The 24,935-nt window shown below is 36.1% G+C and overlaps 1 protein-coding gene across 5 annotated transcripts in view; it reads right to left on the bottom strand.

Annotated features, from left to right (window-relative positions):
• The window catches only part of LOC134532833 (transducin beta-like protein 2), a 32,332-nt gene extending 12,089 nt beyond the window's left edge, over positions 1 to 20,243 (bottom strand). Inside the window, exons 1-3 of one of the 5 annotated variants that reach the window (XM_063369752.1) lie at positions 20,071 to 20,232; positions 17,555 to 17,761; positions 834 to 1,057 (exon numbers count right to left, since the gene is read on the bottom strand). In XM_063369752.1, coding sequence (XP_063225822.1) covers positions 834 to 1,057; positions 17,555 to 17,600 — 270 coding nt within the window. In that variant the 5' untranslated portion in view covers positions 17,601 to 17,761; positions 20,071 to 20,232. The other 4 variants (XM_063369751.1, XM_063369750.1, XM_063369749.1 and 1 more) reach the window with 4 other exon arrangements.
• Positions 20,244 to 24,935: the final 4,692 nt, after the last annotated feature.

The following is a 24,935-nucleotide window of genomic DNA, read 5'->3' as shown; positions in this document are numbered from 1 at the left end:
ATTATGAATTTTTTAAAAAAATTTTTTATTTAATTATTTTCTGTTTTTTTTTTTTTTTTTTTTTTAAGTCTTGTGTGTACCAAAATTTTGTAATTAATTAAATTTTTAGTACAGATTAAGTATCTGACTTTATTCCTAACCCCATACAGATTGTAATGAAAATTTGTGATTGTGAATTTTAATTACCTATAAAAATACTAGTCAGGTTTAAAACTACAATTGCGGAGACAAGCCGCGAAGGAAGCACCAAACGAAAGTGCGTGTCAAATTCAATACAATGCAATCTATTGACAAAGTCAAAACCAAAACTGCTATCTGCACCGTTAGTTTGCCAGTCGCAGTGAGCTTTGCTTAAGTGGTTGGGTTCGAGAAAGGAGGATAGGAAGTTGCCAGACCATACTATATAACCACGTGGCAGACATTTCTCCTAGCCCTGTATGCATGATATAGGCACCGCCTGTGAGTACTGCAGTATGCATCCCGCAATACTGTACTGTTCTGCTCGTAGCCTAATGCGACGAATCTGGGGGTTTTGCTAAACAAAATAAATTTTTAATTAACAAACGAACTGAAAAGAAAATTAGTTAATGTTGCATTGTCACCCAGTTCTGAGCTATGTTAAAAGAGTCAAGTCTCTAGTTTCTCTGAAAGTTAGTTTAAAATCGATTGAAAAATTATTACTGAATAGACAGACAGATATTCAAGAAAGCGAATTAGTAAAAACGTTTAAAAATCTACTGAATTCACATTAACTGTGGTAGAATTTTAATAAGAAAGAAGTATTACTGTAAAAAAAAAAAGTTACCTTTGGGAAGGTGATTAAAAAATGTTACCTTTGGGAAGGTGATTGCCTTGGTGACCTCCCCTATCCAGCCGTCTGGCCGCTTTGTCAGCTTGTACACCTCCACCATGTTCTCCATCACCTTCTGGATGATGAACGCTTTGGAGTCCGGGCTCCATCTCACAAAGGATGCGTGGTCAAACTCCACATTGATTCGCAAAGATTTGTGTTGCTTCTGGTTCCATTCTTTAGTGCTCCAAATTAGGACCGCTCTGTCTGCAAACAAAATTACGGAAATTTTAAGTAGTGGGTATTATTATCTTTGCGGTTAAACTTCTGGTAGCTTTACATTAATAATTTTGAACCGAGGCTGTAACAATACATTTAATTGTTAGCAACAGAGTAGGCATAATTTTTTTTTTTGGTGGGAGGGAGGACATAACCAATTATGTCCACTGTTTTCTTTCTTTCTGTTGTTAGTAATAATATAAACTTTTTAAATTTTTTGTGTATGCCCCTGTTGTTAAAGTATCACTATATCCAGCCCTTAGTCGTATTTTAAAAATACAACATAACTAATTTCTAATCCAGTGTATCTAATGAGGTGACGCAACAATAAAACATTATAATCACATACAGAAAGACCAGGGTTCAACACCTGGTAATCCATTAATATTTTCCATAGTTCCTCGAGGGGAAAAAAAAAACCCAGTTTAGGAAAATACCAAGACGGTTCCTTAAAAAAGGCCGACTGCCAGTGACAGCAGTAGCGGATCTAGAGGGGGGGCTAAGGGGCTCAAGCCCCCTCCAAAAGCATCTGGGTCCACTACCTATTGTTTTAGTGTTTGCCTTGATAAAGCCTAACCTCAGCTGGGTCAAGCCCCTCCCAAACCAAAATCCTGGATCCGCCACTGAGTGACAGAATTAGGTGAGGGGAGCAAGGAGGAGTGGATGTTAAGAAATTCAATTCAGTGGTGTATGTGTGTATTGAAGCAGGATGACGAGTGGAGTGCACCACTCGCTAGTGCTTCTAGTGCAGTGTCACCTCTAGGCGCAAGGCTGTGGACTGGCACGAGTCTTCTCATCATGCTTAGGGCAACTATGATATATCCCCTTTTGATTGTAACTTACACTGGATAACATAATGTTTTCCGAACTAAAGTGAGGGGAAAAATATTACAAGCTTCTGGCCTGGGCCAATTCATTCCCCGATACACCTTGCTTGTGTTGTATGTGTGTTTTTTCAAATGATCTTGTTGCCGACATCAGACAAAAATAAAAAGGCACTGTTATAATTACATAATAAGTGTATTTTATGCGAATACAATTTTTTCAAGTACTGTCATTCCATTACTTATTTCCTCAATAAAGAAAGTTTTTTTTTTTTTAATTTTGTAACTTGTAACTCTGATTTAAAAGTGTTTGTAAATAGAGCTACTATTACTGTTCACAAGTAAATTTTCAGTATTAAAAGACAACTTTCACCTAAATCAATAATTCTAAGCAATGGTTTTTTTCTAATTCTCCATAAAAAATGTTATTCTGATGTAGATTTGAAATTTTGAATTTTTTAGTATAATTTTTAAAATAGTTTATAATTATAATTTAACTAAGTGTAATTTTTTATTAACTGCCTTTTTAAAATGCTAATGTTTGGAACCCAAGTTTTGCCAAATCTAGAAGCTAAAAAATGCTTACATTTTAATTTTCATCTCAGTTGGTTCACTAGCAGAGTTAAATTACCATATTTCATTAGGAACAGACAAATTGTTCTATTTCTCTAAAAAGATTTACTTCTGATAACGTATCAAAATAAGTAACATTTTTGTAGTGAAAACTTTTCTAATGCAAAACCTATAGTTTGCAATTTATTGCTAAATATTTAATTTAGACCCAAAGTAAGTGTTTAAAAACCAACTTTGATGAAATGTATTGAAAGTAAAATCTAGAAGCACAATAACTCCTAGACATACAGATTTTCATCAAAATCAGCTGAACAGGAGAAAAGTTAATAAAGTGTCACACACAAAGCCAAGGAAGGTGATTAAATAGGCCATTCTTCCTATGGAAGCTAAATCCAATAAAAGCTGTTTATTCTACAATTATTTTTACCTAAAAGAAACTCACAAAATTTTTGGAAATATTTTGAAAGCAAAACCAACACTGATTTTGTTAAGCGAGAGCATTATTTCCTCCAGTAACACAGTTGAACATCCATTTCTTCAAATCTGCCAGTAGTTGTTCATGGACTGTACCTATTCCATGTATAATGTTTTTTCACTTATTATATTGTCACTTCATTTTGTGTTGTTAGTGGCATTTGTTTTGAAGTGATTTGATTCTTAAATATGGTAGTTGAAAGTTTTTCCCCAATTTTTTTTCATTATATATATATTTTTTTTAATTTTATATTTGGTTTTAAAGTTTTACTTTTCTATAGTTTTAGTTTCCTTTATGCTACCTTCTATGCTGGGCACAACTATGTTCGAAAAATGGAAGGCTTGCTTGGATAAAAGAAATCTGGCAATTTGTACACATTTTTTTTTATACAGTTTGTATGTTCTACAAACCACCCCCAAGATCAATCTCTCTTGTGGACAAATGTCTGCAGACCCATCAGGTCAGTCTCGTCACACAGACTTGAGAGCTGACACTCCTGCTGTTCCATCAAGCTGGTCAAATACCCTCCAGTGCACAACCGGGACTGCACATCCACACTCAGTGTGCATCGTCGTCGAGCAGGCCACTCGGATTGGTTGGCACTCGATCACAACTGTTTCAGTGATACATAACTTTCCTTTTGGCAGTGTAAATAGAGAATGAAAAACACCTAATTACCTCTTCATTGCAGCCCTGATGATGCCCGGTAGTGCTAGCCGTGTGCCCGGTAGGAAAAGTCAGTAGTATCAGCGTTTGACACCATTTCCACATTTCTAACCTCAAAAATGACAAACTTCCAAACTTTCATCCCCTATTTAACCCCTATAGGGGAAGAATTCTCAAAAAATATTTTCTTAGTGCTCTTCTACATTATATAAGGAACCCATATGTAAAATTTCATGCTTCTAGACCCACCGGTTTAAGCTGTGCTTCAATCAGTGCTAGTTTTATTAAATGCATGTGTTTGTGTATGTATATATTGTTGTCATTTTCATGAGTTAGACAACCTGACAATACTAGCAGAAGGAGAGATAGTCAAAGCAGAGCTTTATCAACAAGCAACAATCCTTGGTGTGGTGTAACCATTACTAAACCCAATTGTTGAACAATTTTGGAAGTTTTGACTGTCTCCTTTTCCAGTCACAGCCAACTGTCCCTACAGTTTCTACTGTCACATATTTAGAATTGTGGCCAACATCTTTCAAACAATCTTTGATCATACGCAAGGCAGGTACCTTAGTGGTATAGATACCAAACCGCATAGTGGTATTGTGCATAGTGCATTAGTGGTATTGAAGTGACTCAAGACTCAAATCTTAGTGCAGTAAAACTCAAAATATTTCAATGTGTGTGAAGTGGTGATCATGTACAAAGGGTTTCCTGTAGTGCTCCTGTTTACACACCAATGCATTCCATCACTGGTATGATGTTGCAGGGGAGGGGGAAACAGTGTTTGGAGTGGTTACATCACTCGCTTCCCACTAAAACGATCTGGGTTTGATTCCCTGTGGGGACAAACCAGAATCATATTAGAGTGGCAAATGTGGCTGATGTTACAGCGAGCTATACGGTGTTCTCAGAGTGTTCCAGTTTCCAGCATCAAATCATTCTGTCGCTGCTCCACCCGTTTCACTTCTCATCTGTATATAATCTTATATGTCAAATCGTGATTTGTGTATTTAATTACTTAAAATGTAAACTTGCGGTAGGTATGTCTAAAACCCATGGCAAGGATCATTCCAGACTTCAAGATTGTTGAAACACGGAAACATTCCTGATAATCCACAAACCACCTCCTAAAGCTGTATGTATCTAGCCATTCTGTTGAATAACCTTGAGGTGTCAAATGCCCTCATACAAAAAATTACCATCAAATTGAGACAAAACAATCTAAATAGCCGCTACAACCATTTATCACAGACCACAAGATTCACCGACATATTGCTTGAGGATGTGTGTCTGATATATTACGTGACCATTTCAGGAATTATAAATTTATCCTTATAATAGTAAACTTTGTTCATGTTAGGTAAATGTCAACATAACTTAATGAAGAAAAATAATATTTAAGGTTAAGAAATACAAACACATAACAGGATCCTAACCAGCAACCTATGTATGTAACAATTAATATCAGCAGGGCATATTAAATAAATGTTTTTAACCGTACATAAAAGTGAACATTTACTTAATCAAATATGAACATTTATTTTTAGAAAAACATTAAATGTTATTACATGAAGGAATTCACACTGCAAGGCTTGGTGAGGCTAATGTTATACAATGATTCCACTCATTTATGATTGTTGAAGCATTATTTTTCCACAAAATTTAAATGTTGCATCACGTAAATGTATAATAGGTTTTACTGTTCAACTGTGCATTTGATAATCATCTTGTCTGAGAATATGCATTGCAGCTTCATTATCTTTTTTAGTGTCTTCTACTTGCAAATATTATGCTGTATAATCTTCACGAGACTGATTTTCCAAGAAAGAATACTAGTACATACTAACCATGACAACTTTCAATTAAATTCTTTACATTACTTGTAATGACAGATTATGTGCTATTAACAATAAAATATTATAGTAAAGAGATGTTCACGATTGGCTGTCTTGTTAAGAGAATGGAAACGTGGAAGAGATGTTGCCAGTCTGTCAAGTTAAATCTGCCTTCTACAGACTTCCCACTCGTCTCACTGTTGTTGGGTTGGTACGGAGACTGCAGGCTTCTCCGAACTGGGGCCATTCTTCCATTACAACCTGATGGATGCATTTCAGCAAACTTGCGTTGGTCCATTTTGTCAATGAAGTGGTTTGTTTTATTTGGTTGGCAACAAGCATTAAGCAGCAAGTAAATAAGTTGTGGTACACTACTTTAAAGGTACCTACGTATGTTTTAGCCATAAAATGTTATTGAATAATTATGCTTAAGTACTAGTATATATGAATTGAAAAAAACCCATATATATATATATATATGGTTTTTAGTCATCATTAAGGCTAGTAGTGTAGTACATGCCGTTGGTGATCCTCACACCAGTGAAGGACAACGAATGACAATGACACCAAAACCAACAATCCGGACCTCTGTGATGACCGAACCAAATAACGTTTTAACTCCATTGTCCTAAATCTGTAGACACTTCAGGCTACCAAGTGCCAGACTGTTAGAATTGGCTCTTTCAGGCAAGTTTACTTCTTAGATGTGCTCATGTTTTGCACTATAGTGTAGAAGAACTCACTATAGCATGATCTTTAGACTTAAATGTTTGATAGCCAACTATGATAAGAAGTGAGTGAACTCCATGGCTACGAGAAACCACAACCACCAGGAAGAGAGAAGAAAATATGGGAAAAATGAAGTGTCTCACAACACACTTTACTGTTTTAAAACAGAGTGTCAACACTAAACATAACGTAGTGGTGAACTAGCAGGCCAAGCAAGGTTTGCACGAAGAATGTAGATACACAATACATTGCGTACCAAAAGGTCAAGGTGTCATTGCGGGGTTGAAACTCAAAACATGAGACACTGCACGAGTCAACACACTTATCTGATGCCAAGGTCATGCTACATTGCACGATCTCAGATTCATGAATACACGACATAGTAAGGGGTTGTAACGGTACATTGAGTATCGACACTTGGATATATGAGTGGTCTATTATAAATCCGCGAACATTCTACAGCTTAAGCAGTAACATGTTCAAGTGCCACAAAGACTTTAGAGGATGTAATCATGTTCTTTGTGACCAGCTATGTTACTAGATGTCTTTCTACTGTCTGGTTGGCAGAATCACTGTAGTGTTGAATGTTAAAACCCTGCAGTAACATTGTATTATGCGTTCAAATTACATTTTGTGTGTTGCTGAAGCTCAAAAACTTTAATTTTGTTGAATCACACAACCAAGCCCCAATTAATATATAGAGCAGCTTAAATTCAACTTGCATACTCAGAGCATTACACATGTCAAACAACCAGCAAGTAAACAATGAATATGAGCACAGATGCACCACTGCAGTTGTCAACACCACACTTTCCTGATAAAAATGTTAATGTAATACTATATATCATTAAGACATTAACTGTATTGATGTCATTTCTCCAACTCGCAGCCAGGAAGAAGTATTTAATGTCTTTTTTGAGTAATTTGTCCTTTCACACAGGAGTCAAAACTACTTAATTATCTGTGCATAGTCAGCCAAAATCAGTGTAGTAAACTAGTTGCTAATTAGGAGCTTAAAACTGAAAAGCAGGACCTTGCAAAGTTCTTGACTAGCATCTTACTTCACTAGCCACACTAACCAAAGATGTCGCAAACAATTCTGAACTATAGAAAAAAGATGACATGCATGATGAAATAGTTTACCAGCTCAGAAGAACCACAAGCTAACAAGGACTGGCAAATTGACACAATTTCTTACACACAGAATAAAATAAATATTTAACTATGGGTGGAAAACCAATAATAAAAGTAACTGAAGCGATTAGAAACTGTGCTCGAACCGTAAAAGATTGCTGAGCGCGGAGACATGTGTTTTGAATGAGCTGTTTAGAAGTCAACACCCTTGAAGAGGCCAACCTTGCTCAAGGCCATAGCCAGGATTTTTTGGAGGTGGTCCGACATAATCACTATATATTATTTTGTAAGTTTTATTCATAACTGAATTATAAAATAAAATTGATTGTCACACTAAAATCTCATGGAACAGTAGACTTTTATAACTCCAACATTCACACATAGAAATTTAAATGAATTTGCTTAAGAAAATAAAATTTATATACGCACACATATATATATACACACACACATACAAAAAACTCTATTGTTTTAAATATTTATTTCTTAGGTTGTTTGATGATTTCTTTAAAAAAAAAAGTCATAAATACATAAATGTATTAATGTTGTTCAATACATGAAGCACACAATTCAGGTTTGTATGAAAGACATGCTTAGAGTAAGATACATTCAAGCTGTTATTAAATATAAACTACTTGTCTTGGAAATTTAATTCCCATCACTTTTCTGTATGAGGAATGTCGGGCTATATTGGGGAGAAAAAAGATGACAATAATCCTTCAAAAATAATTTCTCTGCAACCTTACATAGCTAAGTTGCTGTAATTGACCTATTCTGTCTTCACTTTTTCTCTTTAATTCTGCATTCGTATAGCAACTTAATTACTGTGCATGTCACCAAGATAGGATTAACTGATTGTATACTTTTAGGCAGAAACTGTAATTTGTACTTACTGTAGTATGTATGTACAATGATAAGTATAAATGGGTACATCCGTGGTCTGTGACATATTCTGTCATTTGCAATATTTATTTGAGCCTCTTCCAGTCATTTAGGGCCCGGCCAACCTTGGCACACATGGTGTGGAGAGCTTCAGAAGAAACCAAGTGATTTGAATGATGCTTTTAAGATATCAGAGTGATGCCTGTTTATGAAAACCATTTAAGAATATTCTGAGGGGCAATGAGCAATTCTGTTTCCCGATTTCATTTATAAACTGTATTTTTAGAAGAGTGAAAAAATACTGAAAACATGTTTTCAAAGTTGTTTCTAGCCGTGAAACAACTGGTACATATTCTTTAAAGCACTCGACGGACTGCATTATACCATCTTCATTTCACCACCATATAATGTTATGGTTACTGCTCAAATCTCATGTTTGTCCTTTACATGACGAGAAGACTGCACGCCATTTCAGAGCCTTGCACTTATGGGAGACACTGTGTTAGAAGTATCATCCTGCCTCACAGTTACACCCCTTACTAGGTGGGCCCCTTAAATGAAAACCATCATTTTATAGTTTTAATGTAGTACTGTTGTAAATTGCAGTGGAAGGAATGTTGTACAACAATGTAATACCAAGAACCCTGCATACATCAACTACCTAAAAAATAAAGTTGTTGAAGATAAAATTGTTTTTTTTTTAAAAGAAAAATTAGCAAAAACAATTAGTTTTTATTTTTGGACCCAATTCTCACAAAAATTATCTCAAAACATGATAAACGCTTAAGTGTTTTGTTTGCAAAGTATGTTTTGAGTTCCCTTAATACATACCACTAAACATTATATATATAGAAACAATAAGAGCAATCTAAATTTAACTTCAAGCATTAAAGCAACACTGTGGTTTACAATCCCATAAGAGCAACAAGCAGCCAAAATCACTGCAGATCCCATTGTTAGCTGTAATGAATACCCGTAACATTTAACAACCATGTTAGTGAAACGTTCTGGCAAAGTTAACTACCACTAGCAATCCACCACTTAATGGTGCCATGGACAAGGAATGTGAAATAAAAACAAGATTACAACTACTGCTTTAGAAACAACTTTTTACTGGCACTAACAAACATGTCTGTAAAAATTTCACAGCTGTTCATCTACCGCAGCATAAATCACCAGTACAACCATCATTAGATTCAAATTTGTTGACATTTCACATATTCTGAAAAACTTTAAACTTTTTAAAACTACTTGCATTTTTTTGTTTCCACCCTTTTTTTTTAGCTTACACTTAACGAAATACCATCAAGAAGACTTACTACTAGTGAACCTCTCAAATACATTTTACAAAGTATATAAGAAAAAAATGTGAGCACTTTGGCAATAAATTAAGAAATCTTACTTGCAAATGAGTATTTTAATGACCAAAATGTTAACAAAACAGGTTTTCTCACTGTTTTTACAACCTTCAAAACCACTGGCAATATGAAACTTTTGCAGCAGTTCTTAAAATACACTTTATTTTCAGAGAAACATTGGTTTCCAGCAGTCTTCAAGTTCCTTCCAGCCTGAACCCATTGCCAAACATTGTTCAAATTTTATAAATTAAAAAAAGTCTTCCCTCAAATATAAAAAAAGGTTGTTACCTACACATCTCAACTAAAAACTCACTTTCACCACATTTCAGTAAAAAATATCTTCTTACATGAACATAAAGTCTGTTGTTAAATCTGTCTCAAATTTGATAGTTCTCTATTGTGGGTAGTACCAGTAGAAGCAATTTCCTAAATGTCACTGCAGAAGCAACATGTGGTGTTTATTTATGCACACTGAGTCACATAAAGTTGTTGTCAAAAAATATTGGCAGAACAGTGGCAGGATACATAGACCGTTGGTACTACTATTGAGAACTATCAAATTTGAGACAAGTAATGACACAGACTATACTAAAAAAAACTGAATGGCTGGCAGTGCTAGAAGCTACTGCTGTAGACAAATTACTTCAACCAACTATGTATGAAGAACAATACCACATCTATCTACTACATCACCTCCAGAGACCAAACACAGAAATAAAAATGAAAAGTTTTAATATAAGGGCAAATTACCATTTCAACTCATAAAAATATGGCAGTTACATTGTTGCATACAAAAAATAAAGCCCTACATTTTAACTACAGCTAGCTATCATTGGACAGAACAATTTAAAAAAAGACCAAAACACTAATGACAAGTGACACAACAAAAAATACAAGACAAAATAAATAACACATGTGTTTGTATCCAAGTATATACAAGCCCACACACACAGCACACTTATAGCACTGTGCAAAAAAGGCAGCGAATGTGAGCGGCAGTGTGTGTTTCTCCACCCGACGTTACACACCACTACACAGTTCATATGACACACAAACCAACCATCGCTAACCACGTCTCCAGCAGTCAGGCTGACACGAGCAACAGTGCTCCTACTGAAAAAGTATTCTCCTTAAGTACCTACCTTACTGCTGTTAAGTATTGAACAAGAAAAATAAAGTGGCCTTGCCAACGTCCAAAGCCGCTTATGACATCACAAAATACTGTTATTTATACACGAGTGATGTAAAGTAAAAAAAAATTAAGTCCTAAATAAAAGGAAGATGCACTGTTTTGAGATCACCGTTACCAAAGGCTGTGCCGTTGCTAAACAAATACTGAACCACACAACTACTTTACTTCTGACAGGAGATAGGTGGCAGGGTACCTTCACATTACTCTACACAAACAAGTATCTAGCCAAGTCTTGGCTGCTGTTAAGAAACTTCATTTAAAAAACCATTAGAAAATTAAGTTTTCAAATGACAAATTACTAGCAGGGCACAAATTACAAAATTGGATGATTTTTACAATACTACACACATGGACTCAAATCACAAAATGTAATAAAATTCCGATGGTCCCGTGCATGGATGACATTGCAATCCATCACCCATTCTAAATGCTAAATGTAATAAAATGCATATAATTAGGCAATAATTTAACTACAGCACTCAAGAGGGCATTCGGGACACCAGCCATAAAATTACATACTGTATCTACATACTCCAGATGTCAAAACTACAATAGGTTTTTCCATCTTCAAACCAGTTCATATTTTTCGAAACCTGAAATTGTACAATAAGACAACACCTAGGTCACTATAGCAAAGGCTTTTAACCTCTACACCACTGTCTGTAAAGATTCAAACAAACGGAACGACCATTTGCAAGCTTAATCCGGGCACACATACGTGGGCAATTTTTTTTTTAGAAACATTCCATGCAATTTTAAAACTGCTCATAATATCCGCATGGTGTCTGTTTATGAAAAGTATTTAAGAATGCACTAAGGGTGGATAAGTAGTTATGTTTCTGGATTTTGTTTTTTAACTGTGTTTTTATAAGAGTGAAAAAGGCTGAAACACATGTTTTCAGAATAAATTTTGGGGATGAGACAATTGGTACAGATTCTTAAAATCTGTCAAGGGACTTGCATTAATTAAATTTTCATCTCTATTTTCCCACCATAAATGTTACCACCATCGCTCAAATTTCATAGTTGCCCTACGCACGGCTAGAAGACTGCGCCCTAGAGGCAGGCACCGTGCTCGAAGCATAAGGAAGCATCACACTTATCATCCCACCTCACTAACATCTGACTAAGCGGGCCCCTTAAATGCTTCAACACACATTCGCAAAAACTGATATAGTTGAATCAAAAAAAAAAAAAAACTTGATGCAATTTATAATACATTTATTATTTAATTTAACAGCTCTTAATAGTCTTGGCCAAATGGAACTATTAAGTGTACTGCAGCAGCTCACGATGAAGAAACTGATTTCCTCCCAGCTGTGACATGCTGAGCCTGTTCGATAACACCAGAGGATAGTGTAAAAACAGCTTGCAAATATACTATTTCTGCCTTATGCCAAGAATTAAGATAGATACTTCAAAACAGAATATTTAGAAGTAAAAAAGAAATAATAAATAAAAATTGGAGGGTATGACTACTAAATTAATTAAATCCTACTTTAACATAAAAAAAAATTTCTTAGAGTTGCTTAACTCATCACGGTCAATCATAACAGATAAATACTTAAATTCAGAGCAAATTATTTATGTTGGATGAGATCAATATTAGGGATTCAAAAGTACAAGAAAAATAAATTTGTTCAAAAGCACTTGCTTACATACTATTAAACACAAATGACAATCGGGTAAAAAACTAACATAGCTTAAACTGCATAAACCAGGGATGCTAATAATATAACAGTATTAGTGGCCAGATAAATGCTTTGGTGCCCTGTAACTATTGATTTGATAATACCAATTTTTTAATTTGCTTCAAAACCTTACTGTCATACATTATGTATTTAAATTATGAATCATTTTAAAATGTGTACTGTATTATGTTGTAGTGAAAGAGAATTCAAACTGCGAACTAATTTGAGGAAATAACCTCTATTGTTTGCCCGGTCACTTGGAAATGTTTGTTGCCCTGAGAAAGTATGTAACATGCTATTTTCATCCCAGGCACAAGCCAATAAATTTACATTGTAATTCTTGTAAAAAAAACTAGATGTCAAGCAAACACATTTGTAAACTATTCCCTACCACCCTGTCTGCATTTTTGAATCTCTTCAAACATGTAATTCCACAATGCCACATTTACACACTAATCTCTGAGCACTTCATTGCTTACAACAGTCACAAATAAAAAACTGCCCGTTACTTCAAAGAATAGGCAGCATTTGCAGCATCAAACCAACATTGAATGCAAAACAAACACAGCTGGCACACACTAAGAGGAACAAAAATGACTAGTTTGCTTTATCCATCATACTCGAGTGTGTATGCGACACATACTCCAAGGCTTAACTTACTGCACACAAATGGTTGTGTGAATAAAGCCTGCACCATTCTCAAGAATTGCGCGATAATCCTTCCTCAACTTCCATAGCATTAGTTCCACACACGCCCTAGCATCCTCCAAGCTGTCGTGTCCCCCCGTGTCTTGCTGGATGTCCTTCTTCAACAGTGCTCCAACCAGAGATTTAAGCGAGCGCCGGAATGGCAAGCCGTAGTAATGTGGGAACACTACAGAAGTGTCTATTACAGTACTGTGAATGATTCGCAAAGCACGAAGATCATTCTCTAGTCCATGACCTACAAGAATAGTGTCTGCATTGATGAAACCCATCAGGTCATTCTGCACTTCCCTGAGTGACTTAGTACCACGCTTGCACAAGTCACGTGCCGTGATTCCCGAGAAACGTGTGTTGTAGTCTATGATGTAGTTCTCCGGCCTGACCAAGGCATCGTACACCAACCTGCCATCCATGCCCACGACGGTCACTTTGGTGAGCTCCAGCCCGCGGGTCGTGAAACACATCTCGCAGTCCAGAGCGTAAACACCAAAGTTACCGTCCGGCGGAGCCGTCTTGCGCGGCCGAGTTCGCACGTAGCCTTCGAACGGGCCGTTCATGCCCTGGCCTATGCCGTACCACACGTGCAGCTTGCTGGTGGTGCAGCCCTTGGAAGTGGACCGTCCGCTGCAGCATCCGTACTGGGTGCGCACCACGGCCGCCCCGCGACTCGGGACCACCACCCTGTGGGGCTTGCCCCAGTGGTAGAGACAGTGCTCTTGCGTCAGGTACTCCCCATCGGTCGTGATGAAGAAGCCACGGCCACACCGCACGCACTTCTTTTCGTCGCTGCCACCCAGCTGCCGCTCGCTCCTGCGCGAGCCATCCACGTCCACGCCCGAGTCGTCTCCCAGAGTCGAATCGGGCGGAGTGTCCCCGCAGTCTGACTCCGCCGACGTCTCCTGGGATGCGCTACTGCTCTCCGGCGTGTCGCCGCTCCTCCTGTCGCTACAGTCGTCGCTCACCGCCAGGCTGAGTTTCCTCTCGTGATCTGCATGCCACTCCTTCCTGATCTCGCTGTAATCCATCCCGGGCTCGCTCAACACATCCCTGGCACCGGCCGTTTTCTCTCCGTAATAATAGGAAGCATTTGGTTTCTTTGCTCCCTTGGGCACAAACTCTCTGGCATTCACGTCGAACAAATACGACGGCGGGCAAGGTGCATGGAGTTGAACTCCGCTCTGATGGGTGCCGGCAGCATCTCTGTAGATGATGGCCCTCCCGGGGTACAAGGCACTTTCTACAGGGAATCCCAGCTCAAACAACTGCTGCGACGTGAGCACGTAATGGCGCAGGATCACAGACAGATCACTGTCTGACAGGTTCAGCTTGGTGCGCTGGCGCAGAACCGGCTGGCTTGTCGTGCCGGCGGCACCGGGCACTTTCCTGGACTTGGCTCGGGATTTCTTTGTGGTGGTTGCCGGATGCAAGACCGGCGAGCCATCGTCGCGCCTCACGCGGTTCTTCTTTTGGCGACGAGACAGCGAGCGTGCTGCCTTGTTCTCCTTGTTGGCTTCGCTGCTGCTACTGTTACCGCTCATCTGCTCGCTGCCTCCCGGGTCCAGCTCTTCTGGGTCTTCATCAAAAAAGGTAAGCAATAATCACCACACACATTTCATTAAAGCTTCCAGTAAAAAGCTAGCTTTGCAAAATACACACTTACGTTGAAAAAGTCAGTTTAATCTTACCATATACATTTTTTGTATGAAAGCAGTAGTCAGAATGCAATAAATCTCTACCATCACTATACTATAGTCCACAGTAACTTTAAGGTTATTACAATTTATGATAAACCTGCTTTCCCCCTCCAAGAAAAGTAATTTCCAAGCTTCTTAAAAACTCAATTTTAATCAAATTTGGTCCAAAATATACTGCCTGAAAATATTTACCAAATTTAAATAAATACAAAACTGTGAACTGACACCATGCAATAATACATATATGTAGGTACTATTAAGTTATTGTAGCTGATAATGCATTATCCATGTATAGTAAAAATTGGTCACAATGGCAACACTAAGCCTATGACTGAAAGCTGTTCCTAAATGGCACACACAAATTACCAAATAGACTATTCTAAAGCTTACAGGCCAGTAAATCAGACACTTAAAAATAGTAACTTTGGAAACTGTAATATAGTAAGTACATATGTACTAAACTTAAAAAGCATCGGCAACCAATTACTTTAAGGTTCCCGAAAAGGCATTAATCAGCATTGAACATTTACAAAGGTCTGCATCAGCTCAATTAAACTTTAAATTAACAGAATAAAATAAAATTCAATTTCTTAAGCATTTTAGGTAGGTGTTACAGCATACTGAACAACCTCCATACCTACTGCATACATCTGCAGCACAAAAGCATCTCACAACCACCTTAGACGTAAGGTTAACATTCCCACTCTCGTACACCTCGGTACCAGAATATTACAAATGCAGGTGGGTACAATGACGCAGCTTCATTCTCAGGCAAACACATTCTTTACACCTAAAGTTAAAAAATAACAATACCAAGACCCCAATAATAATCGTGTGTGACAAAACATATAGAAGGCAGTACCTACAACAGTAGTTACTTCTGAAAGACCATCTACTCTTTAATATTTACACACATATAAACTCAAATTATACATACATACTCTAGTTAAGTTTCTTTTAGTATGGCTTTGTTTTTGTGGGAGCTTTGTTTGTGTGGGGTGTACCTTTTCCAACTTTTGCAACAGAATGTACAGTGGGTAAGCGAAGAAAGTTACAGTTAAGTAAACAATATATAAATGTTCCCACACTGTCCTTCAATGTGCTAATAAGAATTAGGTAAACATCTTGCGTTGTTGCTTTTCCGCAAATTAAAAATAAGATTACGAAAATACTATCTTCCAACACTACAGATATTTCTGTATTTGCCCTGAATATCGAATGTTTGAGAAAACAGACTTTCAACTTACATTACAATACCTGTGCAAGGACGGTGCTGGTGCCATTTATTGTTTAACCATACATGTTTACTTTGGAGATCTTTAGTCAATGGAGGTATTGTTTTATAATACAGTAAGTAATATGGTGGCACATATCAGTTGTAGGGAAATATTAATGTTTATATTTTTTGTTGGTTGTCAAACTGTCCACAATGTTAGTATTTTTAAAGTAAACAAACAAACAGGGTTTTACAAATTAATAGCGGCGGCAGCGGCAATGCACAGGTATTTAAATGTGAGCTATTACTGTGATTTCTCAAAAACTGGTAGAAATTTATTAACGCTGTTTTCAGGGTACGTACAGGAACGTCTACAGTGTTGCAAAATGGTATTTTCTTCATTTTATTTTTACTATGCGGAAAAGCTGAGACGTAAGATTTTTACCAAGAATTGCATGATGGAAATCTATTGAGGACGCATGCCAACCTGTACTTCTATGGCATTTTTAAGGAAAATTTTATGTGATTTACAGTATAAGTCATAATACCCTAAGCTTCATTCGCAAAATCCAAAGGGGTTCTTTCAAATGTAGGTTTTATAGCTAATCACAGAAGACCCATGCTGCAAAGTGAATTTGTTCTATAGTATGGTCAAACAGAGGATATAAAATCCATTAGTTGCAACATACAGTTACCATAGTAATGAACATGTGCATTATTACAATTACTGTAAGTACACAAATAAAGTAAATTCTCACTTTGAGCAATGAACTTTCTGAAACTGCATTATTTATTAAGCCTACTTTTACTGTAGTTTTAACACAACCCATAAACTTACATACTCATGACTTCCTATACAATGTTCAACATATACCTACCCAGAGTTAGGCTACATTATAAGTTTAAAAGTTAAAAAATTCAAATCATTAGGTACCTAATTAAATTTCTAATGAGAAAATACTATAATTATACTAAAAAGTTGCAGACACATCACGAATCTCAGTTGCCCTACACATGACAAAAAAACTGCATGCCTGCTTAGATGCGATACCATGCAAGATTCACCAATGAACATTGTGCATCTCCTGCATCATTAAACCAAATTCACCCCTACCTAGGCAGACTCTAATTATCTTTAACTACACTTCACTATGTAGGTACTAATAATCATAATCTGACAATAGCATGCTTTAATAACCAGAATAAATTCCTGGTTGTTTTAAATAAAACCTTCAAAAGGATTATTTTTAATTTTCTAAAAAATTTAGATTACAATGAAGCAGTCCTCTCACTATGCATGTATATTTAAACACACAAATCTTATGTGAGGAAATTAATAATTTTAAATGTACAAATGTTGTGTCTGTTATTTTCTTTCCATGTGTTGAATTTATAAATGGATGGGTTTATGGGGGCACAAACACTTCCTAGATATAAATTAAAGAAAATCTTCTCAGAAAATTAAGTCAATTGTATAAAATGCCCTCTGTCAGAGGCACAAAACTTACCTTCAGCACATGTAGCCAAAAACTTTCCATTGCTACTGAAGTCCATGTCCAGGACTTGGCCACTATGACCTTTCAGTGAAGTCAACAGCCATGGGTGAGAAAAAGTTTGCTTCGATTCACGATTCCATTTTTCATGTTTCTTCTTGTTAACTTTGGGATGGGATGATTGTGGCGCCGACTTGTCTTTTTCTTCTTCAGGTCGCAAAGCTGTTAAAATAAATCACGTACAAATTTAAATACTATCGGAGATTTTCACACAATACATAACTGAAACATTTAAAAAAATATATAAACTCTATATAAAGAATTAGGAATAAGCTAACGAAACCACGTGCTAGGATAATTAAATGGCCGCGTGGGTTTAGAGAGACTAAATAAAGCTTTTCCAAAACCTTAAAATTACGACCATTAATAATATGAGACTAGCTTATAATAAATAGCCTTAATTATCCAAGAACAGCATTTAATCAATGAAAATGGTGCAGTGACCGCATTTTTAACTGATCCTTACTTTTCACTTCTTCTTCGCTTTTGGATGATCTCAATAAACTTGATATGTACACCAAGACAAAAGCTGCAGCACCGACGATGAAAGTAACCACCAGAGCCGGGTAGTCATTAATTCCATAACTCAAATCTGCCATTATTCACGGTAAAACGCTGCACAACAATATCACAGCCGACCACCACGATGCACATGCGACTAATGACTTGCTGCAGCACAACAGCCACAAAAAAGCATGGCGGGAAGAACTGAGACTGCGCATGACGTGTTTCCTCTGAACTCCGCTACGTTTCGCTGAGTGTACGAGCCACGTACTTCGAACTTCGTTGGATTCTCTAACAAGCTGATACAAGGAACTGGCTGGTTTTACCGCTGCGAGCCTAAACCTCACTGGAATGTGACGTCACTACCGCTCTAGTGGAGGGGGAACGGGAGGAGAAAAGAAGGGATAACGGAAATAGACGCGTCACACGCAACAATGACACGTCGCGTCGTCCACGGAGCGACTGCGGATGCCATCATGATTATTGCATCATTTTATATTATGATGGCGTCACAACGCTAAACTCTTATGTGAAAATAATACAAAATGGCCTTTGACAACTTAAAAATAACGTAATCAAAAGCGCAAAATTCCACATCAGACTTTACCTAGTAAACATTTTGATGAAAATAAAATTACAAAAAGCGAATAAATAATTATTTAGGCCTACGAAATTAAAAATTGATTTATTTATAACGTGTCTTTTTAATAATAATTTCTGCAAACTAGGACAATTTAAGAAAATACAGGACTATTGAGGTTAGACACCCAGTTCATAAGATTCCTTATTTTTACAAGATTGGTTCGGTTCCAGGGGCGCAAATCTGTAGGATCAATGTGTGATTCAATTTTTGTTTGAGAAGGAAGGGGGGGCGGGCGCGGAAGGAGGTAGGGGTCTACAGCCCAAGGGTTTTACATTTTTTTACTTGAGGGGGGTAACCAACACATGTCATCTCTGAAGAAATTGTTTTGATGTTGTTTACGTCCCTTATATTGAAAAATAACTCAATTTTTACATATGTTTACCAGGTAAAGAGAACAGAGCAGCATACGTTTTCTTAATTATTAATCATTGATTGAAAAAAGAGAGGAGTGTAAAAAATTCCACGAGCAATGAATTAATGTGATTTGCAATGAGCTGAAACTTTATAATATTTAACAATTTTGCTTAAAACATACGTAATTTTGGTGTTCTTATTACTTTACTAACTCCGTTTCACAGTTTTACCATATTACTAGTTCAGGCGGACTCCCACAGTGAGTAGCTTTTTAACTCAATGGGGAGAAAGTGACACCCTGCCCCTCCCCTTTTTTTCCAAGGGATATACGCCCATGATTAGGGTGATAACACTAAATAACTCCATTTTATTTTTCACAGTATTAAAGTTCTTGTATATGATCATTTGTATCTCCAAGTACATTTCGTACTTAAATACATTTTAATACTCTCTCTCTCCAAACCTCTTTCAATGAAGGGCTTATAGACCTTTCTGTTTACTATTATTGAAGCCACTCACGACCTATTTCAATTTCTAAGAATGCTTTTAACCAATAAATAATAGGTTTCAGATATTGTATTTAGCACAATATCAAAAGCTATATATAATTTAACTGCCTTTCCAGGGGTAGGGATTTATGCTAAGGAGTTAATCACCCACACATTCAATAATATCTCCTCTCCATCAAAATAATAGCTAGAGCACACTAACTTTGTTTCCACCGATATTATGGGTATTTGATACCAATCATTAAGAATTAAAATCCCAATGGATAAAAACATCCCTGCAGGCAAACGTTTCAGACGAAATTATACGACGCCTGTAAGTAGGCAATACTTCCTGAACGCAGAGGTAAACACAGTATTTACAGCGGGTAATCGCACACAGACAAATTGCAGGTACAAAAAAAAAAAAGAACAAAACAGAACAGAGAAATATGTTGTCCTCGTCGCTCGTTTCTTTTACGTACCTCCTCTGTAACTCGCTGCCTGTCGGACTCCACCCGAGTGAACATCGAGATACTCGTTCCACTGCTTATAACTTCAGAACACACAACACACGCTTCAGGCCAGCTATCACCAACTGCCGAGCGCGCTCCAGTTGTCGGTGTTAGTCAGCCGTATACTGGTTACTCATGTGGTCGCTGATTACCCCTGCGGGCAGGAAGTTTTGCCTACGTCGTAGGTGTTGCATCATCTCCGCTCAAACTTTCGCATGTGCTGTACCCTGATACGGTGCATCCTAGGCAGTTGCGACAAAGACGGTTTCTGTCACTAGGTCATGCTAGAACAGTCAAAAATGGGGGAAAATAGAAAGAAAAAAAAAGGCTGCTCAAAGTAATCATAAACAGTATTATAAAGTTTTTCACTCATTGGAATTCACGGAAATTCATTGCACGTGGAAATACTTCACGCTCCATTATTTTTATTCACTGCTGAATTTTATATATAACTTATTCTGCTCTGCCATCTTTACCTAGTAAACATAACGTATCTAAAAACTCAGTTATTTTTAGAAATTAGAGAAGCAATCATAAAAACTCTCTATTCAGTATGTATTATATTTTTGATTTAGAATTGTTATATTTTGTTATTTTGTAGATATGTTATTCACCAATATTTTTTAGAGTAAATTTATCTGAATAAAATTGTACTTAAATATTTCTTGAGTGAATTTTCTCTTCACCCCGATGTTTCTACTCATCCTGTTTTACTTTACGCAGTCATTTGTGTGTGTGCGAGGGGGGGGGGGTATAATCACTATTCCTTCTGTTAGCATTAAAATTCTTTCCATTTTTTGCGGGACTAATATATATTATACAATTTTGGGAGGATGGTTTATATCTCTCCCCTCCCCCTCCGGGGTGTACATCCACGTACTTGATTTTTTTTTTTTACAAAAAATCTATTGTCAAGAAAAAATAATTTTCAAGTAAAACGAGAAAATTTTCCACCATATTTAGAACGTTGGATATAATTTTGGAAGAGTTTTCTATATTTCTATATACTATGTTTGATGTGTGAACGGCTCTAAAATAACGCTATAACTCACTATATTTGGAGCAAAAATAAAATATCTCTGGAACGTAAAATAAGTGGCTTTGTACAAAATTAAATAACAAATACTCTACATACATTTAATAAACACATTTTTTTTAGTATCGCTTTTATAAGGCATACTTGAGTTTTACGTTAACGTTTTTTAATATAGTGTAATTATAACCATTAAATCCAAATTATTGTAATTATAATAGTTATACCAATCCAGTTTGAAAGGTATATTATTTTTTCTTTAAATGTTTGTTTATTAATCAAAATTTGTTTATTGAACTCAATGCCTCAAGAATATCAACAGGTTAATGAAAACGTGTTTGTATAAATCAAATATTTCTCTACACGCCATATAGAAAGTTAAAGTTAAACGAATTATAAGCAATCTGTATCATTACGGTTAAAATTTTATTATGTTTGCCTTTTACTAACTATAGTCTTAACCATTGATGTTATCGACCTGTCTACGTAAGGATCCTCATCATCATCATCATCATCATCATCATCATCATCACCATCCACAGTTTCTACTTTTGCCGGTGAAGAGAGTGTCAAAAAACTTAGGACTTTCTGGCTTTCTAAGTTCGCACAACTTTTGTAATTCTTGAAGATGTAATCTATTTTCTTCAATGCGGATTTCGAAGAAATACTACTTGTTGTAGCCGTTACCATGGTCCGGAAAATGTTTATATAGTTTTTCGTTTAATGGTCGTTAGATCCCAAAATCATATATATAACATAAGTATATAAATAAATATATAAATACAAATATATAAATACATATAATTTCTCTATCTTTTTTTCTGTCGGTCCGCAAGATCTTCCTTATTCCTTTATAAAATTCCATTATTTACTCCTCATTTTAAAGATTATCGTACCGGCTATTGATGAAAAATAGACCCACGGTCGAAAAATGTATCACTTCTCTTAAATCTGAGATTTAAAATCATCTAAGAATAGGTCCTTTAATGGATGCGTCGATTTTTCAATAGATATCAAATCGGATTCGATAAATATCGAATAGGATATCCACTTGAAAGATCAGCGTTTACATATTTCTTTTATAAATTGAACTTCTGTCATAATAAACAGAACTTATGATAAATAAATCTTAGAGGATCCTTCAACTTAACCAAAAAATTCCACCAAAAAACCACTTAACCAAAACTTCTGGCACGTCAGACTTTTCTTATAAGCTGGCTGGGGCCAGTCGCGTCATTCCGCGTCGACACGACGGCAGAAATCTCTCGAAACACGTGTCGGTGACTCACGTAACTCCGCAGCTGTCAGGTTTCGGATGTCAAACTAACAGCGCCGCGCGGGGAGATGAGGGCTGGAGGGAGGGGAAGCGGCGACCCAGGTGCGCGCTGCACATCTCATGTTACGGCGGCATGTGATGCAGCCCAGCTAGCTCTGCACCTGCGCGTGACGTGGTCTTGCTCACGTTCGTAACAATATTTTGTATCACAAACATAACCTACAAACATAACCTCTTACATTTACTTCTCTTAGCATCAGTTAGTATTGAAGATACTTACAACCAAAAAGTAAACGAAGATCACAGCATCACTTCCAACATTGTTTTTAAAGAGTTTTTGTAAACGCGTATTTTATTGGTATGTTTGAATATAATACTTCTGTTAAAAAAATGTGTAACAGCTATTTGTACTGATGTGTTCAATTACATGTCTTCTTTTGTACCAATACACGTTTACTTTTTTCTATTCTACTTCAAAATGTCATTTCTCCCAAATTTTTAAAGAATTGAATGCCGCACAAAACGATTTGGTGCTTACTGCGGAATTCCGCACGGGTAGACTAGTATGTATATATGGACACGATAACTACCAAAATTTTTCACAAACTGATACATAAAATATAGTACCTAATATAAATTTTTGGTCGAGTTTGTTGATGGGCAAAATTTAACCTAAGGGGTAGAAATGGGGAAAGTAAAAAAAAATCACTATAAATCCCTAAATATGACCAAAAACGCACCCGTTTGAACTTATTATATCACGCAATTGTCTAAATACCTTTCTGGTACGAGAAACGATAACTGCAAGGGGTTTAAAAAAAAAAGGTTGAAGGACAAAAAAAATTCATAACTCCCTTCATAGGCACATAATCGAATCAGTTCAAATTGCTTATAAATCTTATAATTTTTACATTCGCCTGAAACAATTTTTGATAAGACGCACCGTTGATTCAAGGAGTTGAAAAACCCAGGGATGGAATTAATATATATATGTGTATATATATATATATATATATATATATAATTTACGTTCCATATAAACTACTGAATCCGTTCTAATTTATTGTTAAACCATAAATTATTGCCTACAACTTTTGCCTGAAATAATGTTTTATACAACCAACCATTACTGCAAGGGGTGGAAGAAACAAGGGTTGGAGGACAAAAAAATTTCATAGCTCTTTTAATGTGCACATTATTAAATCCGTTCAGTTTGTTTGAAAATCATATAAATAAAATCTAAAACTTTTGTGTGAAACAATTTTTTACGACCTACCATAACAGCAAGGGATGGAAAAAGCAAGTGTTTAAGGACAAAAAAAATTCATAACTCCCTTAGTAGGCACACAATCGAATCCCATCAAATTGTTTGTAAATATTATAATTTTTATCTACTACTTTTGTCTGAAACTATTTTTTGATAATACGAACCATTATTGCAAGGGGTTGAAAAACCTGGGATTGGAAAAAGAAAATAAATAATACTTCCCTACCGTGTACACTATCGAATCCATACAAATTTTGGTTTAACTTTCTAAATATTGTGTAAAACTTTCTTTAAAAAAATTTTCATTGAATTTTTGTTAAAATAATAATAATAATAATTTTCATTTAGCCTAGCCAAACATTACTGCAAGGGGTGGAATAACAAGGGTTGTTTGTAAAAGAAATCATATTTTTTTTTTAAACAGATATACTATCAAATCCGTTATAATTTATTGTATAAATCCTAAACTTTATCTAACACTTTGGCTGAAACAACTTTTGATTAAACGAAATATTACCGTAAAACCAGGGATTGAAACTTAAAAAAAAATTCAAAACTTTAAGCATCAGATTTGTTCGAATTTATATTAAACCATCTTAATATTATCAAAAACCTTGATAGAAAAAATTTTTTTATACAACCACGTTATTGGTGCAAGGGATGAAAAACAGTTTTCTAAGGTAAAAAAAAAAATTAAAAAAACTACCTTAAATGGCATACTATGTATTTAATTCTAAACTTTTCAATGATGGATGCATCGAGTTAAAAAACATTCATATTATTACCACTGCATGGACATGTGGAAATATTTATTAGGTAAAATTGTAATATTGGAGAACATAAAAAACGTAATATACTTTAACTTCTTGAAATTTTCCAGAAAAGTATTCCAGTTTTCAGAACATTTCCAGAAGAAATAGGTACGCTGAAATCTACTTAAGCCTGTAGGCTATGCCGAAAGGAATTTTTTTTTTACTTTAACATTTTCTCTCTCATGAAGCATGTTCTTTAATTCTTTTTTCTTTAACATCTTTTAAGTATCCACACAAATGCACTATTTGGCCTCAAACTATAAGACATATGTTACATAGCAACAAACCAATGAAAGTCACTTCTGACGCGACTACTCATACAACATAGCCAGCTCATACACATGGAAAACCTGGGCACAGACATGCGGGGTGCAAGGACATGCAACAATAGCGAAGGGGTATACAGGATACAGAGGATGGCATGGAGGAAGAGTTCGACAGAGGAGA

The sequence above is a fragment of the Bacillus rossius genome, chromosome 6 (assembly GCF_032445375.1).
Source record: "Bacillus rossius redtenbacheri isolate Brsri chromosome 6, Brsri_v3, whole genome shotgun sequence".
NCBI lineage: Eukaryota > Metazoa > Arthropoda > Insecta > Phasmatodea > Bacillidae > Bacillus > Bacillus rossius.
This window is presented reverse-complemented; position numbering and strand designations above follow the sequence as displayed.